We start from the raw sequence: 14363 nt of genomic DNA on the forward strand, positions 1-14363 counted from the left end.
GGGGGGGAGGGAGGGGAGGGATATGAACAAGAAGGCCATATAAAAATGAAAAAAAGGGCATAAAGACCAAATCCTTAATACTATTCATAAATGAAAGAGTCCCTGCACTTAAAGAAGGAATAACATACAAGGGCCACATATTTTATAAAATAAACATAGAGGGAAAAAAATATGAATAAACATGCCTTACATTTTTGAAAAATGTACTGAAATAGAAAAAAAAACATGGGAGCTACATGTTTATTACAACATAAAAATAGAGGAAAAAATATGAACGCACGGGCCATAAAGAAAATAAAAAGGGCATTGAGACCAAATTCTTACTGCTATGCAGAAATGAACAAGTCTTTACACTTAAAGAAAGAAAAAACATACAGGGGCCATATGTTTTTACAACATAAACAACAGAGATAAAAAATATGATGAAACATACCTTTAACTTTAGGAATTTATACTAAAAGAAAGAAAAAATTACAGGGGCACATGGTTATTAAAACATAAATGATAAAGGGAAAAACTGTAAACAAAAAGGTCATAATAAACAATGAAAAAGGACATATGAAACCCTACAGACCAAATTTTAAATAAACGATATATATTCATATACAAACAAGTCCATTATAAAAAAGAGCATTATGATCAAACTCTTACTGATAAGCACAAATGAATAAAAATAAAACCACATGAATACTACTATTCTAACTCAAATTATTTTCTAAATATAACCTTAATAAAATAGGACCACTATATATGAGACAGAACTCTCAAAAGATTATAGAAATCTAACTATTTCTATTCACGATTGACACCACATGAATAGGAAATAACACGAATACAATTGAAAATAATAATTCAAAGTTGGAGTAAGTATCTTTAATTTATTAGGATACTGTTGTTAATGGTATTTACTTATTTGTGTTTAATTAGAATCTATTAGTCAAAATAATTTCTAGACCTAGTTTAATTTGATATTTACCTTTATAAATAAGGATGTTACTAATTACTTTCAAGGCTTAAGTCATCTACGGCCCCCTAAAGTTGTCCGCATAATTCACTTAGACCTCTCAACTATGGGCTGTACCTATTGAACACTTTAATATTAATGGATATGTTCTTATTGAACACAAAATGATAATAAAGCTTTTAAAATATTGTGTGTGTAGTTCACTCACATTGTCTTGAAAAATAACCAATAATACTCCAACAAGTGTCACATGGACCCAATTTATTGAATTTTCATATTTGTTAATTCCAATCTTTAATATTTTTTTAAAAAATGATTAAAAAATAAAAGAAAAAATCATTCCTCCCCCACAGGAACTACCCATCTTTCTTCTTCATCCCTTAATGTCGATGGACACCTCCTGCGACAATGAAAAAGAAGGAAAGAAACAAACCACTCCCCAGCCATTTAGTTATATGTGCTTTCTTCTTCTTCTTCATTAGTTGTTACCCATTATTATAAATTAATGGAGTGAATATTGTAATTTTTGTGAAAAATAAATTAACTTTGATAAATTATTTTAAAATTAATTACCAAGAGAAATCGTGAGGATTTTAAAGAATTATATCAAATTTTCTGATATTATGTTACAACTTAATGTGTTGATGTTTGTTGATCGAAGTCGGAAATAGAAATGAACAGGAGTTGCCTTTAAAACTCTGATGTCCGATTATTTTTTTCATTCTTGCAAGTTCGATTTAACACTTAAAAATTCAGTTTTTTTTTATGAAGAGCAAAAAAAAAATAAAAAATAAAAAATCAACACAGAGTTTACAACAATGAAAATGGGTAAAGAAGAAGACAACTGTTGATATAGCTTACAGGAAAGGTGGTGGGGGGATTTGTTTTCTTTTTGGATATTATAATGCAAAATACATTTTTTTAGTTATTTTGATTAATGCAATGCCAAGTGTCATTATAAGAAAAAAAAAGGTAGAAGATTATTATTAATAAAAAATAAAAATAAAAAATAAAAATTTAGACTTGTTCACGCGCTTCCATGCACTGAGATGCACTTATTTTGCCATATCAGCATTTTATGCTTAATAGACCGTGTTTTGAATAATTTAGGTGTTCAATAGGTACAAGCCATAGTTGAGGTGTCTAAGTGAATTATGCGGACAACTTTAGGGGGCCGTAGATGACTTAAGCCTACTTTCAATATACAGAAATATATATAGAATAGAGAGAACTTTAATTAAGATTCATGAATCGTTGAATTTATAAATAAGATTTTTTTTCTTCAAATTGATATCAGAGCCAGTAATCTTCACCATCTAATAACATATATGACATCGAATATGTTTCCGCTAAATTCTTCTGTAGTATTCAAAGGAAAAATTTATTAATTATGGGTTGTGACGATGAAGACATATCTACAATCTATGAATCTATGAGATATTATTGAAAATATGGTGAACCATCATCACTACCGAACAATCCAACTTTGGCTCAAATAATGAAGAAAAAATCAAAAAATTCATAGCAATAAAATAGTTTATATTTCTCAATCTGTGAAGAATATTCACAAAATCATGACATGTGAAACTCCAATTAATATACAAAATTCTCTAAAGGATGAATATTTGGGCAATAAGCAATCAATGTTAATGCAATTTCTTAACCTTAAAAGATAATTTGAGATTCAAAAGATGAAATAAATGGAAGGAATTAAAGATAATGTTGACAAACTCACATCAATTGCCAACAAAATTAGAATGTTAGGTGAATTTTTTTCAACATCAGAATTATTGAGAAAGTTCTTGTAACCTGCCTAAATTGATTTCATGATTTCTTCACTTAAAGAATCTAAAGATCTCTAAGAACTCAAATGAATCAATCAAAAATAATAAACTTCCACCTTGTAGTATGTGAGAAAAATAATCACGCAGAGAATAATTGTTGTTTTAAAAGCTCCAGACCCAAGTGTTTTAATTGCAAAAAAAGAAAATTGATCACCTTAAAAATGACTGCACCTTTAAGGGATCCAAGCAAACGTGACAAAAGAGGAACAAAAGGAAGAAACTCTTCTCTAATAAAGAATTGGTGAAAGGTAAAAGAAAAAAGAAAAAAGAAAAAAAAGAGTTGATGAAAAGGGCATCAACGAGAGTTGGAGAGAGAGTGCTCCAACACAGAAAAAAAAACACAAAAAAGAAAAAGAGTTGATGAGAAGGCCATCAACGAGAGTTGGAGAGAGTACTCCAACACCAAAAATAAAATAAAACAATCAAAAGAAAAGGCATTGGTAGAAAAGGCATCAACCTTGGTAGTTGGAGAGAAGTGCACAAACACAACCAAGAGAAAAAATAGCGCGAGTTGGAGAGAAAGTGCTCCAACACTTGAAAGTTGAAGAGAAGTGCTCCAAAACTATCAAGAAAAAGATATCGTGCGTTTGAGAGAAAGTGCTCCAATACTTGGAAATTGGAAAGAGTGGTCCGACACAATCAATAAAAAATAAATGAGAATTAAAGAGAACTACACCAAGAAGTGAAGATTGAAGAGAGTTCTCCAATACAACAACAATAACAAAAAAAAAAAAGTGAAGATTGAAGAAAAGTGGAGTCCGGAGCCTAAAAGGTACAAAATATTAATAAAAATTCCAAAACGGTATATAAAATTTTATATTAATCAAAACGGTAAAATCGCTGCACCAACAGCGACTTACCCCACCGGAAAAAGCAAAATCGCTGCCTCTGCAGCGATTTTGTTTAAAATAAAAAATAAAATCGCTGCCTAAGCAGCGATCTATAGAATTTTTTTTTTACAGAATCGCTGCCCCAGCAACAATTTCAAAAAAAAAATTTAAAAAAAAATAAAGAAATCGCTGTAGGGGCAGCGATTTCAAAAAATTATTATTTTTTTAAATCGTTGCCCCAACAGCAATTTAATATTTTTTTTTAATTTTTTTTTTGAAATCGCTGCGCCTGCAGCGATTTCTTAATTTTAAAAAAAAAACTAATTTTTTTTGAAGAAATCGCTGCTCTCAGCAGCGATTTCTTTCTTTTTTTTTTTAAAAAAAAGCAGCAATTTCCTTATTTTTTTTTAAAAAAAAATCTATAAATCGCTGCTTAGGCAGTGATTTCATTTTTTTTTTAAAAAAAAATCAGATTTTGCAAAATCGCTGCCTCTGCAGCGATTTTGCTTTTTCCGGTAGGGTAAGTCGCTGTTGATGCTGCGATTTTACCGTTTTGGTTAATATAAAATTTTATATATCGTTTTGGAATTTTTGTTAATATTTTGTACCCTTTAGGCTCCGAACTCAAGAAAAGTGTTTCTCAATACATCAACAATGATAAGAAGAAAGAGACAAGAATATACAACTTTAAATTACGGGAGAATGTTGACAAAAATAATTCAAAGTTGGAGTAAGAATGCTTAATTGATTAAGATTAGTTATAGTGGTTGTTACTCCTAATTTAATTTAATTTTTACCTTTATAAATAGGGATGTTTTTAGTTATTTTCAATATGCAGAAAATATAAAAATATACATAGAATAAAGAAAACTTGAATTAAGATGCAAGAATTGTTGAGTTTATAAATAAGATATTTTCCTTCAAATACTACTATTTTAACTCAACAAACAAATAATTTCCCTAAATCTAGCATAGTAGAAAAGGACCACCATATACAAAACAGAATTCTAAAAAAATTACAAAAATTTGAACTCATCCTATCGCATAAACCAAGCAAACCTAAAATCACATGAATATAGATACTACTATTTCAACTCAAATAAACAAGTAATTATTCACTAATCTTCCATACCAACATATTATACAAATTGCAAACCCTAACTATGTGCTTTGAAATCGTAAGCTAATAAAATAAGAAAAATGATTCACTAACCTATGGCCACAAATATCTACGGACGCTAGCTACTTTGAAACTCTACCTGCGAAGAAAGATGGTATGTACTTTCAAACCCTGGCCACAATATGAAGGCTCCTATGAAACTGTTTCTTAAGGAATGAAATGAGGAGGGAAAAGAGTGAATGTAGAGATTTAACAGTCTATATGGAAGTAGGTATGTTTGGTCTGCACATGAGGAGTCCATGTGGCAATTTAGTACACACATGAATGTTATGTTACTCTTCTGTTTAACAGAAGGATAATTGTGGTCCACTAGTTAGATGAGAAGGGTAATTTTGAGCTAAAATATAGATTAAAAATATATGTGAGCTATTTCGAATAATTTAAGAATATATAGTTCAATTACAAGACAATTGAAGTAATAAAATACATTATTAAAGACAATCGAAAGAGTACTGTTGTTGGAGCACTTCAAGCATCCTAAAAAAGCACAAAAATATGATTTTATTTATAAAATAGTACAAGATAAGTGAAACAATAATATAAAATATGGAGGGCAAAACATATATAAGTGTGAAAACCACACAACTAATGCAGACATATTGAGTGCGCCTTGTGTGGTTATCACAACTTATATATTAGTGGTAGATATATAATTAATAATGTAGATTAATATTCGAAAAATTCTATAAACAGTGGATTTCACCAGAATAACAATCTTTTATTACAATTATGGTTGCTTCCACAATGGCTACTCTTTATGAAGTTGGTGATTCCCAAGGTTGGATTATATAGGCAATATTGACTATTGTCAATCGGCATGTTCAAAGAATTTTCAAGTTAATGACATCTTAGGTAAATGATAATTTCCTCTATTTTTCATATTTCAAACCTTTTAAAACGATATTATTTTATCAGAATATCTTTTAATTGATATATATATATATGTGTGTGTGTGTGTGTATGTGTGTATATATATATATGTGTGTATATATATATATGTATGTATGTATACATGTGTGTGAATGCAAAACAGGTCATTGATGCAACTATTGGAAGATCCAAAACTCTCGCATACCTATAGAGAGTAGAACAAGGTAGTTGACCTCTAGGCCAAGAAGCAATTATTTGATTGCACAAGAATTTGCAAGTTCCTTCGATGCGAGCAAATGAGACAGTTTAGGCAGATATACTAGGAACTACGTTTACAAGGGAAATTTCGACTCATAATAATAATTTAATAGCAATCAATGCTATAATATATACATGAAATAATACTATTCTCTTATTTTATAATGATACTTAACCTTCTTTGCAAATAATATTATCCATTAACCAAAAAAAATATTTTTTGATCCTCATAGTTGTAGGTTCTCGTTTCAAACAAGCAAGATATATAAGTTTATTTTCTCTGTCGCTTACATTTTTTTAATCAAATTTTAGGTGTAGTAGACGTTATGAAAACTCACAATCATAGATAACTAGATACCAAAATTAGGAATCGAGGAATTAAAAGTTGGTGATCTACTTTTTTTTAGAAGTCGTAGATCATACAACTTTTTATTCTAATACTTGTAGGTGTAGGAGGAGTTAAGTGGGGTTCAATAAACTTAATAGTTTTTCTATAGAATCTGTATTTGTACTAAAAAATTTAATTAAATAAATTCATATGTGTATTAACTTGTGAACCTATTAAAATTGATTAATGACTCTGTGAAATGTTCTATGGTAGGTTCTCACATCTTTAAGGTAAGTATCTTCTCCTTTCTTTTCTGGTGTTATAGGCATAACAAAACCTCGGCATCATAACCCTCACACCACACAAAGTTAAGAGACAACAATTCACACAATTCAAGTCCACATTCGTGCTATCAAACATTTCATCAATCAATCAAATAGGGACCACCACAACGCAATTCACAAGCATTATGATTAGCACATGATTTTTTCATTTCACCCTTTTTTATTCATTAAGATTTGTCGATCAAGTGGAAAATTAACCCTTCACCTCATAGCCATTACTCTCAACACACACACAAAGAAGGGAATAGACGAATTCTACTAAATTACAAAGCTTAGGAGATCAATTGTCGTCAATCAATCAATTAATCACTCCAAGAGTTGAGTCTTCCCTTTCCGACCAATTAATCAAATAAATATACTATTTAAGTAAAAGTTCCATTATATATATATATATATATATATATAATAACATTAACAATAGTAACTAACAATAAATCATAATGTAAAATTGTCATTAATAAATTGGTAGAAAACCCACTTACAAAACTAATACTAAATAACTACGAAAACTTCCAAATCAAATGGACAATAGAAAGATCCATTCCAAACAAAAATAAACCTAATTAAGAAAAACAAAAAACAAATTATATGAAACCTTGTAGTGTAATGTCTAAACCATGGGTAGAAGAAACAATGCAAATAACATGTTGAATGAATAAGCAGTATTGCTTGCAGAAGAGTGATTTCTTGAAGAAGCAGGAAAAATATAAGGATAATGATCATTCAACGTAGGAGGAGGAGGAGGAGTTGCTGGAGTATTCATCGTCGTAGGAGGAGGAGGAGTTGTTGTTGCAGTTTGACTAACTTTGATGTGTAATTTGAGTCCAGATGCACAATCACCAGGAATACCACTTATGAAGAAGTAATCTCCATCAGGTGTGTCAAGGCTGATTGAATCACTACCAGAGTTGAATGTTGCAATTGGATTACTAGCTGTGCATGAGTTGTAGTCGTTGATGTTAACTTGCATCACGTTGTGTAATTTTGGATCGTAGTTGAAAACTGCATAAAAAGATCCATCAGAATTTCACATAACTCAACAATTTATTATTCGATATGTCTAAGTAGTTTAGTAAGAACTCAATTTTTTATTTGAAAATTTATAAACTAAAAATCCTGACTTACTTTACATCTCAATAAACAAAAATTTTGTTATACAATTCAACAATGTATATGCATTTTTTTAGTTGCATGTGTCTTAATTGACAATGTAACATGAAACATTGACTATTTAATTTGACTACATTCTACTTTTAACATTATATTAAAACTCGCTTGATATGTTTAAAGTTTTATTTGATTTTAGTACTACATATATAAATTCCCCTACTATATATTTGCTTCAAATGATGAAGACTAAGATATGTTACCTAGTGTATCACCAGCTTGAAATTGCTTGAAAAAAGCCCATTCATCGTAATTGTAGTTGAATGTCCATCCTGCAAGATCACCAACTTGATACATGGTAGCCGTAGCGAATCTCATAGTAGCCATCATCACCATCAATACTACCAACATTGCTTTTCCGAAGAAAGTCATAGTTGCACACTTTAACTTTAATAAAAAATTGACACGTCTGAATTTGAATTGATTTGAACAATGAGTTTATGAGGTTCTCAAAGGGGTGCTTTTATAGGAGTAGTTAATTACCTTTTATAAAATTTAAGGAAACATACATAGTACTATTGGACATAATTTCCAAGTGTATACTTTTGAAGTTCCAAAAAAAAAACTTACCATTTTTGGGGTTTTCGAAATTTACGGAGTTTTTTTCCCTTTTTATTCCTTTATTAGTACGTAAAATCAAAGTTTCAAAATGTTGAAAATTCCCTTTTTAATAAATTATTGTAGTTAGACCAAAAATAATTTCAAGAGTTTAATTAGCCAAGAGCCCCCAAGTACGACAAACTTTATTATTTTTGGGGAAATAATTTTGGACAAATTCCCGTACAAGTAATTTATGCCATTATTTTCTTTGTATTATATTTCCATAAGTTTTTTAAAAAAAATTCCAAATAATATAATCTACTTAATTTCAAGTAAAATATTTTTTTTATGTAATGTTTTAGTACTTATTAGTTATTACACACAATTTCCTTTCTAGCGTACTAATTTCCATAGATTGACAAAAAAAGCTTTTTTTCAAAAATATATAATCAATTTTCGGACGATTCTTTAACAAGTCATTGCAAATATTAACGATTATTAGTATTTATATATTTCTCTCAAAAATGGCTTTCACAAAAATAACAATAATATTTTTTTTGTTTATTACAATTATGGTTGTTTCCACAAAAGCTGTTGTTTATGAAGTTGGTGATTCTCAAGGTTGGATTGTAGGCAATATTGACTATAGTCAATGGGCCTCTACAAAAAAATTTCATGTTAATGACATCTTAGGTAAGCAATAATTTCTTCTAATTTTTATGTTTCGAATTTTTTTATAATGATATAATTATATTGAATATTTATTAGTTGTTGTTCAAAATATATAATATAATGTGACTGTTATCGGGTCGATTGTAAAAAGGAGGATAAGGACTTGATGTTTGACGACTTATTTCCCTTTATTTATGTTGACTTTAATCCTCCAAGTAAATTGTTCAATGCAACTATATTCATAACTTGTTTTGATTAAGTACTTTTGTAAAATATATATTTTTTTATCTTGACCTTATAAAGTACGTTTATTAATGGGAAAATTACTTGATCAAACAAATATATATTATGTATTTATTCAAAATAATAAGAGTTTTACAATATTATTATTACATAGCGTGATTTGGTTGAAGAAGTATTGATCCGCTCTATATCAGTGTATTAATTTGCTTTGTACGTATCATCAATTCATGCATGCTCTATATCATAGAGAACAAATAGAAAGTGACACTGAACTATTGCTATATTTAATAATTAGCCAAGTTATTGCTATACTTGATAATTAAGACTCAAAAGTATCGATGTTTTTATTTTTTAAAAAATCCTCTTTTTTATATTTAAACTTCTGATCATATGAAATGATTCTTTTATGATATTCTAATATGTATTTTTGTAATACATGCTTCTTGTTTCCATCATTACTAAATATAGAAAGATCATTTTTTTTAACAAATTAAAAAGGAAAGTAACAAACAAATAAAGATAATTTATATTGAATTAATTGCATAGAGAATTTAGTGAGCGTTTAACCTGGTTTTATTATGAATTTTTTTTGTTTAAAAAAAGAAGAACTTTTTATTTTAAAGTGTAAGTAATATTTGAAAATTGAAATTGTGTTTCGCCATTATTAAAGCAAATTGGAATTGTTTTGACTTATTCAGAGTAAAAAAGACCTACTGAAAATACATATCTTCAAACATATTTTCCGAAGTTCAACACTAGACACCTTAAAAAATTGTATGGACTAATAGAGGTGTGTTCATTCAATGTGCAGTTTTCAACTACAACAACAAGTACCACAATGTGATGCAAGTGAGCAAGCAAGAATATGAATCATGCACAATTACAAATCCAATTGCCACATTTAACACTGGCAAAGACTCTATTACTCTTCAAGCCTATGGTGATTATTACTATGTTTGTGGAATTCCTGGTCATTGCCAAATTGGCCAAAAATTCAATATAAATATTGTTGGTACAAGTTCACAAGCAAGTGCAAGTGTTGTTACATCACCCCTTTCTTTCATGTTGTTGATCACCATCATTGCCATTCTTCAATTTTGCTTCTTTTTGACATTTTAGATTTTAGGTATTTGTTTCAATGTTTAGTTTGCCATTTATTTTGATTTTAAAAAGATCAAAGTTTAACTTGTTTCTTCCTCTAGTAATTTTGATCAATTATTTAGATTCACCATAACAAACAAAGGATTTTTTGATAATTATTTAGTGATAATATTATAATTGTTGTTATATTATTTTTAGGGGCAATAATAAATTAAAGATGAGTATTTATGAGCAATACTCTATAGAAATGCGGCTAATAACTCACTGCCACTTAAAATTTTTTGTGGTAAATTAATAGAAAAAATTTATTGTTATTAAATATCTCTTTAATTATAGTGATTTAGCATATGACGTAATGCTTCTATGGGAATCGTAAGAGAATTCCTCACGTCTTTCTTGCATTGATCACACGCTCGTGGAAATATATTTTATATATCTTTCAATTGGATATCAATTACTTGTTTGCGTTGCAAGTTTCAAAAATTGATCTATCTTTGATTCGAGAAAAATATTTTCTCTTGAGACTGTTGTTGTCATATACAATAGGGTGAAGAAATCATATTATCACCCGAAAATTCAAGTTGTTAAGAGAAGCAAATATCTATGATGAGAATATCCCTTAAGCTTATGACTACTTACAAATTAATATTGATTTTTTTTTTATTCGGTGTCTGAAGTCTATATTAGAGCCCTGATTAAATTAATATAGCGCACTGCAAAGTCATTCATGGGTGTTGCTATTCCCAACAAGATTTTCTCTATACCTGGAAATTGAATCTGAAACCTCTGATTATGGGTACCACTACCGGCCACCAAAATCTATGTTGGTCATATTAATATTAGATTCATATCCTTTCGAATTGGAATTAAATTTTATGCATGAGTTTCCTTGCACTATTTTACCATGGTAAGTGATGAAAATGCATACGCGCACAACACATAAAAGTACAAAATAAGTAATCTAAGAGTTAAAGTACACAAATATATAAGTATTAATGTAAAGTAAATATCATTGTATTACTATAGTATAAGTCAATCTCCCTATTGTATTAATTAGAATACACGTCTTAGGTTGAGTCTTAACTCCTCTTAGGGGAGGTNATTGTATAAAATATTTAAATTGATAATATATGTAATGTTTAAAAGTAAATGTAATGTTAGTGATGTATCTATATTTTATACCCTACTTTGATGTAGTAAATAATTAGTAAGAGTTATGAAGTCCAATCATTTTCTTGATTTAATTGTATTAAAATACGGAAAAGGATCAAAATTGTCCTTGAATTATGCGAAATAGATTACTTATACCCTCAACTATATTTTGGGATAAAAATATCCCAGTTGTTATCATAGGAGACAACAAATACCCTCAAGAGTTAACACCCCAATTTTTAAGTGACGTGGCATGTCACATGAGACTAATCCTTCCACCTAAGTTTTGTCAACTAAGATTACTACAAAAAAGAACTTGATCTTTAGTGGCGCAAAATTTTGTCACTATAGGTTATGAGTGACTTTTAGTGATGACTAATAGTAAAAATCTATTTTTTCAACAAAAAAAATGATAATTAATTTTGATTTCAACCTAATTTTCTAAAATAAATAACTTGCAATATTAATATTAAAACCACCCTATTATTACGAAAAATTATGAAAATAACTTCTCGATTTACATCTCCTACTATATAAATTGTACATTTTATACATTTACATATAACATAAAAATAAAACAGACAATTTCTTCAAACTCCTACTAATCGATATCATTTTTGTTTTTTTAAATAATGAAAAAAATACAACTTTAGAATTGAATGTTAAAAACTTTTAGTGACGATTTTTTGGACTTCGTGGTGACTATTGTTGCCGCTAAAGGTCTAGTTCTTTTGTAATGAATCCTAGTTGGCAATGCTTAGGTGAAAAGATTACTCCCACGTGCCTTGCCAAGTCAATAAAAATATGGGGTGTTAACTCTTGAAGGTATATGTGATCTCTTAGGATACAACATAGGCATTTTTTATCCCAAAATATAACGAAAGGTATAAATAATCTATTTCACATAATTTAGAGACAATTTAACCCTTTTGTGTTTAAAATATAAAAATATGTGTCATTTTTTCTCACAATAGATTAATAAGCAAAATAGTGTGAACAAAGTACTCTTTCTATATAAACGAGACATTAATTATAGAGGAAGTGTTCCGCCACCAAATAAGAAAAATAGTTGTAACATTATTTACATATTAAACACATATTTGGTTGAACATTTTCTCTATGAAAATTCTGCAAGTCAAATAAGTAAATATCAAACAAATTGAAATTCCATATTTTCATCTGCAACACTCAATCTAGTAATTACATTACAATAAATGGTGCAAATTACAAAACTCACTTACAAAAAATTAATACTCTTAAATAACTACCAATATAACTCTTCTTAATGCAAAAAAGAAAAAGAAAAAGAAAAACAATAACACAACCATTAACGTCATAAAAAAAATTTGACCTAGCCATATGTAGTATAGTATCTAAACAATGCTTAAAAACATAGAGCTAACAAAAAAAATGTCAATAACATGTCCTTGCACGACCACGTACACTTAAATAATGAACCAGCATTGCTAGAAGTAGCAGGATTTTTAGCGGGAAAACCAGGAATATTAGGAAAACTCTTGTTAGGATCCGGAGGAGGAGGAGAAGGTTTTTCAGGATCCGCGGGTAGAACCCTTGGTATATCAATTTTGATTTGAAATTTAAGTCCCGATGCACAATGACCAGGAATATCACACATAAGTAGTATAAGCCCGGTGTTTCGAGTGTGAGTTTATCACTGCCTGTGTTGAAGCTAGCCAATGGGTTATGGCCAGTGCAATCATTGTAGTTCTTCTTGTCTACTTGCCTTACGTTGTGTAAGTGTGGAGCATAATTGAAAACTGCATGTCAAATAATATATACGTAAGTTCTAAGGGGTGGTTTAGTTGCTGATTAAAATTATAGTTTTAGCTACATGAGAAAATGTATAAAAGCTAAAATAATATTACTTAGCATGATAATAGTTATGTTAGTTTTAAAACGATTATGTGGTGACAACAACTCAAGAAAAAAACATCAAACTTTTTGCAATATTATTGTTACAAACTTATAATGCACAAATCGATGTATATTAAATATCCATTAATGATATACATATTATACATGCATGGATTATGTATATATTAGATGTTCATGATTTATTTGTAGTTTAAGTTATTGTATAGTTATTTTGATAGAAAATCTTACTGAGAACATCGCCAAATTGAAAATGCTTTGAAGCGGCCCATTGTTCATAGTTGTAGTTGAAAGTCCATCCCCAAGAATCACCAACTTCATACACAACCGCCGTAGTAGATCTCAATTTAGCCATTACCACCACCAACACGAGCAGTAATATTTGTTTTCTACAGACAGTCATAACTACACTTTTGCGACAACTAACGAAGAATTAAGACCTCTGAATACCGCTTCGATAAAAAAGAGCCTATGAGGCTTTTATAGTAGTACTTAATTATTTAAGGTAACAAACATACTGGGTTGGAAATAAAATTAAAGTTCCAATGAGACTAAGTTAAACTAAACATATTGCCAAAAAAAAATACTTACCATATCTTTTTATTTATTTTTAATTAATGGAGTGTAGTATGTATGTGTTTGTGTTAATTATTTTGTACCCTTAGTTTTTTCTTTATATATACGTTGAAAGTTTCAATATGGTAATTAATAGTTGTTTCTAAAACTAACGTTGTTAACCATAAATAATTTCAAGGGTTAAAATACCAAAATGCCTTAATAATTTTATGAAAATCTCTCTTTTTCTACTATATTTATGTTTCGTGATACTTAATTAAGTACATATTATTTTATTCCCATAAATTGAGAAATCAATATAAAAATAACATGAATTGTTTCCTAGTAAAATATGATTTTGGGCGCTTACTATTATTATTTTTTGGTTAAATTATGAGAAGATAGTATTTATTGTATTTCAA

The 14363-nt window shown here is 29.0% G+C and overlaps 1 protein-coding gene across 1 annotated transcript; it reads right to left on the reverse strand.

Moving 5' to 3' along the window:
- Nucleotides 1-7228: 7228 nt before the first annotated feature.
- LOC107017688 (mavicyanin-like) lies at nucleotides 7229-13741 on the reverse strand. Its single transcript, XM_027912826.1, has 2 exons — nucleotides 13618-13741; nucleotides 7229-7620 (listed from the first exon to the last, which is right to left on the reverse strand). Exons 1-2 carry the CDS (start codon nucleotides 13739-13741, stop codon nucleotides 7229-7231), a joined length of 516 nt encoding a protein of 171 aa, XP_027768627.1.
- Between the last annotated feature and the right edge of the window lie 622 nt (nucleotides 13742-14363).

This window comes from Solanum pennellii, chromosome 1, assembly GCF_001406875.1.
Source record: "Solanum pennellii chromosome 1, SPENNV200".
Taxonomy (NCBI): domain Eukaryota; kingdom Viridiplantae; phylum Streptophyta; class Magnoliopsida; order Solanales; family Solanaceae; genus Solanum; species Solanum pennellii.